Source organism: Chiloscyllium plagiosum, unplaced genomic scaffold (genome assembly GCF_004010195.1).
Source record: "Chiloscyllium plagiosum isolate BGI_BamShark_2017 unplaced genomic scaffold, ASM401019v2 scaf_6486, whole genome shotgun sequence".
In the NCBI taxonomy this organism is placed as follows: domain Eukaryota; kingdom Metazoa; phylum Chordata; class Chondrichthyes; order Orectolobiformes; family Hemiscylliidae; genus Chiloscyllium; species Chiloscyllium plagiosum.
Genome location: NW_025209152.1, coordinates 14,123 through 15,179, shown reverse-complemented (window position 1 = coordinate 15,179; position 1,057 = coordinate 14,123). Strand labels below are relative to the sequence as shown.

General features: G+C 49.8%; 1 protein-coding gene across 1 annotated transcript in view; it reads right to left on the bottom strand.

The window, feature by feature from the left end:
* Nucleotides 1-199: 199 nt before the first annotated feature.
* Nucleotides 200-1,057, bottom strand: part of LOC122546764 (chitinase-like protein PB1E7.04c) — a gene marked incomplete at both ends in the record, with an annotated part of 2,142 nt that continues 1,284 nt past the window's right edge. The window contains one exon of the mRNA XM_043685402.1: nt 200-374. Within this exon, the coding sequence (XP_043541337.1) occupies nt 200-374 (175 nt within the window). The remainder of the gene's footprint in view (nt 375-1,057) is intronic.

Here is a 1,057-nt window from a genome sequence, read left to right as displayed (position 1 = left end):
GTACTGTTGATGATGGTGCTGCTATTGCTGATGCAACTGCTATTGATGCTCGTGTTGCTGTTGCTGATGGTGCTGCTGTTGCTGATGGTACTGCTGTTGCAGATGGTTCTGCCGTTGCTGATGGTGCTGCTGTTACCGATGGTACTGCTATTGCTGATGGTGCTGATGGTGCTGATGGTGCTGCTGTTGCTGATGGTACTGCTGTTGCTGATGATGCTGCTGTTGCTTATGGTGCTGATGGTGCTGTTGTTGCTGATGGTGCTGCTGTTGCTGATGGTACTGCTATTGCTAATGGTACTGCACTTGCTGATGGTACTGCTGTTGCTGATGGTGCTGCTGTTGTTGATGGTGCTGCTGTTGCTAATGGTACTGCACTTGCTGATGGTGCTGCTGTTGCTGATGGTGCTGCTGTTACTGATGGTACTGCTATTGCTGATGATGCTGCTATTGCTGATGGTACTGCTGTTGCTGACGGTACTGTTGATGATGGTGCTGCTATTGCTGATGCAACTGCTATTGATGCTCGTGTTGCTGTTGCTGATGGTGCTGCTGTTGATGATGGTGATGCAGTTGTTGATTGTACTGCTGTTGCTGACGATGCTACTGTTGCTTATGGTACTGATGGTGCTGTTGTTGCTGATGGCGCTGCTGTTGCTAATGGTACTGCTATCCCTGATGGTGCTGTTGTTACTGATGGTGCTGCTGTTGCTGATGGTGCTGCTGTTGCTTATGGTGCTGATGGTGCTGTTGTTGCTGATGGTGCTGCGGTTGCTGATGGTACTGCTATTCCTGATGGTGCTGTTGTTGCTGATGGTGCTGCTGTTGTTGATGGTACTGCTGCTGCTGATAGTGCTGCTGTTGGTAATGGTACTGCACTTGCTGATGGTGCTGCTGTTGCTGATGGTGCTGCTGTTACTGATGGTACTGCTATTGCTGATGGTGCTGCTGTTGCTGATGGTACTGCTGTTGCTGACGGTACTGTTGCTGATGGTGCTGCTATTGCTGATGTAACTGCTATTGATGCTGGTGTTGCTGTTGCTGATGGTGCTGCTGTTGC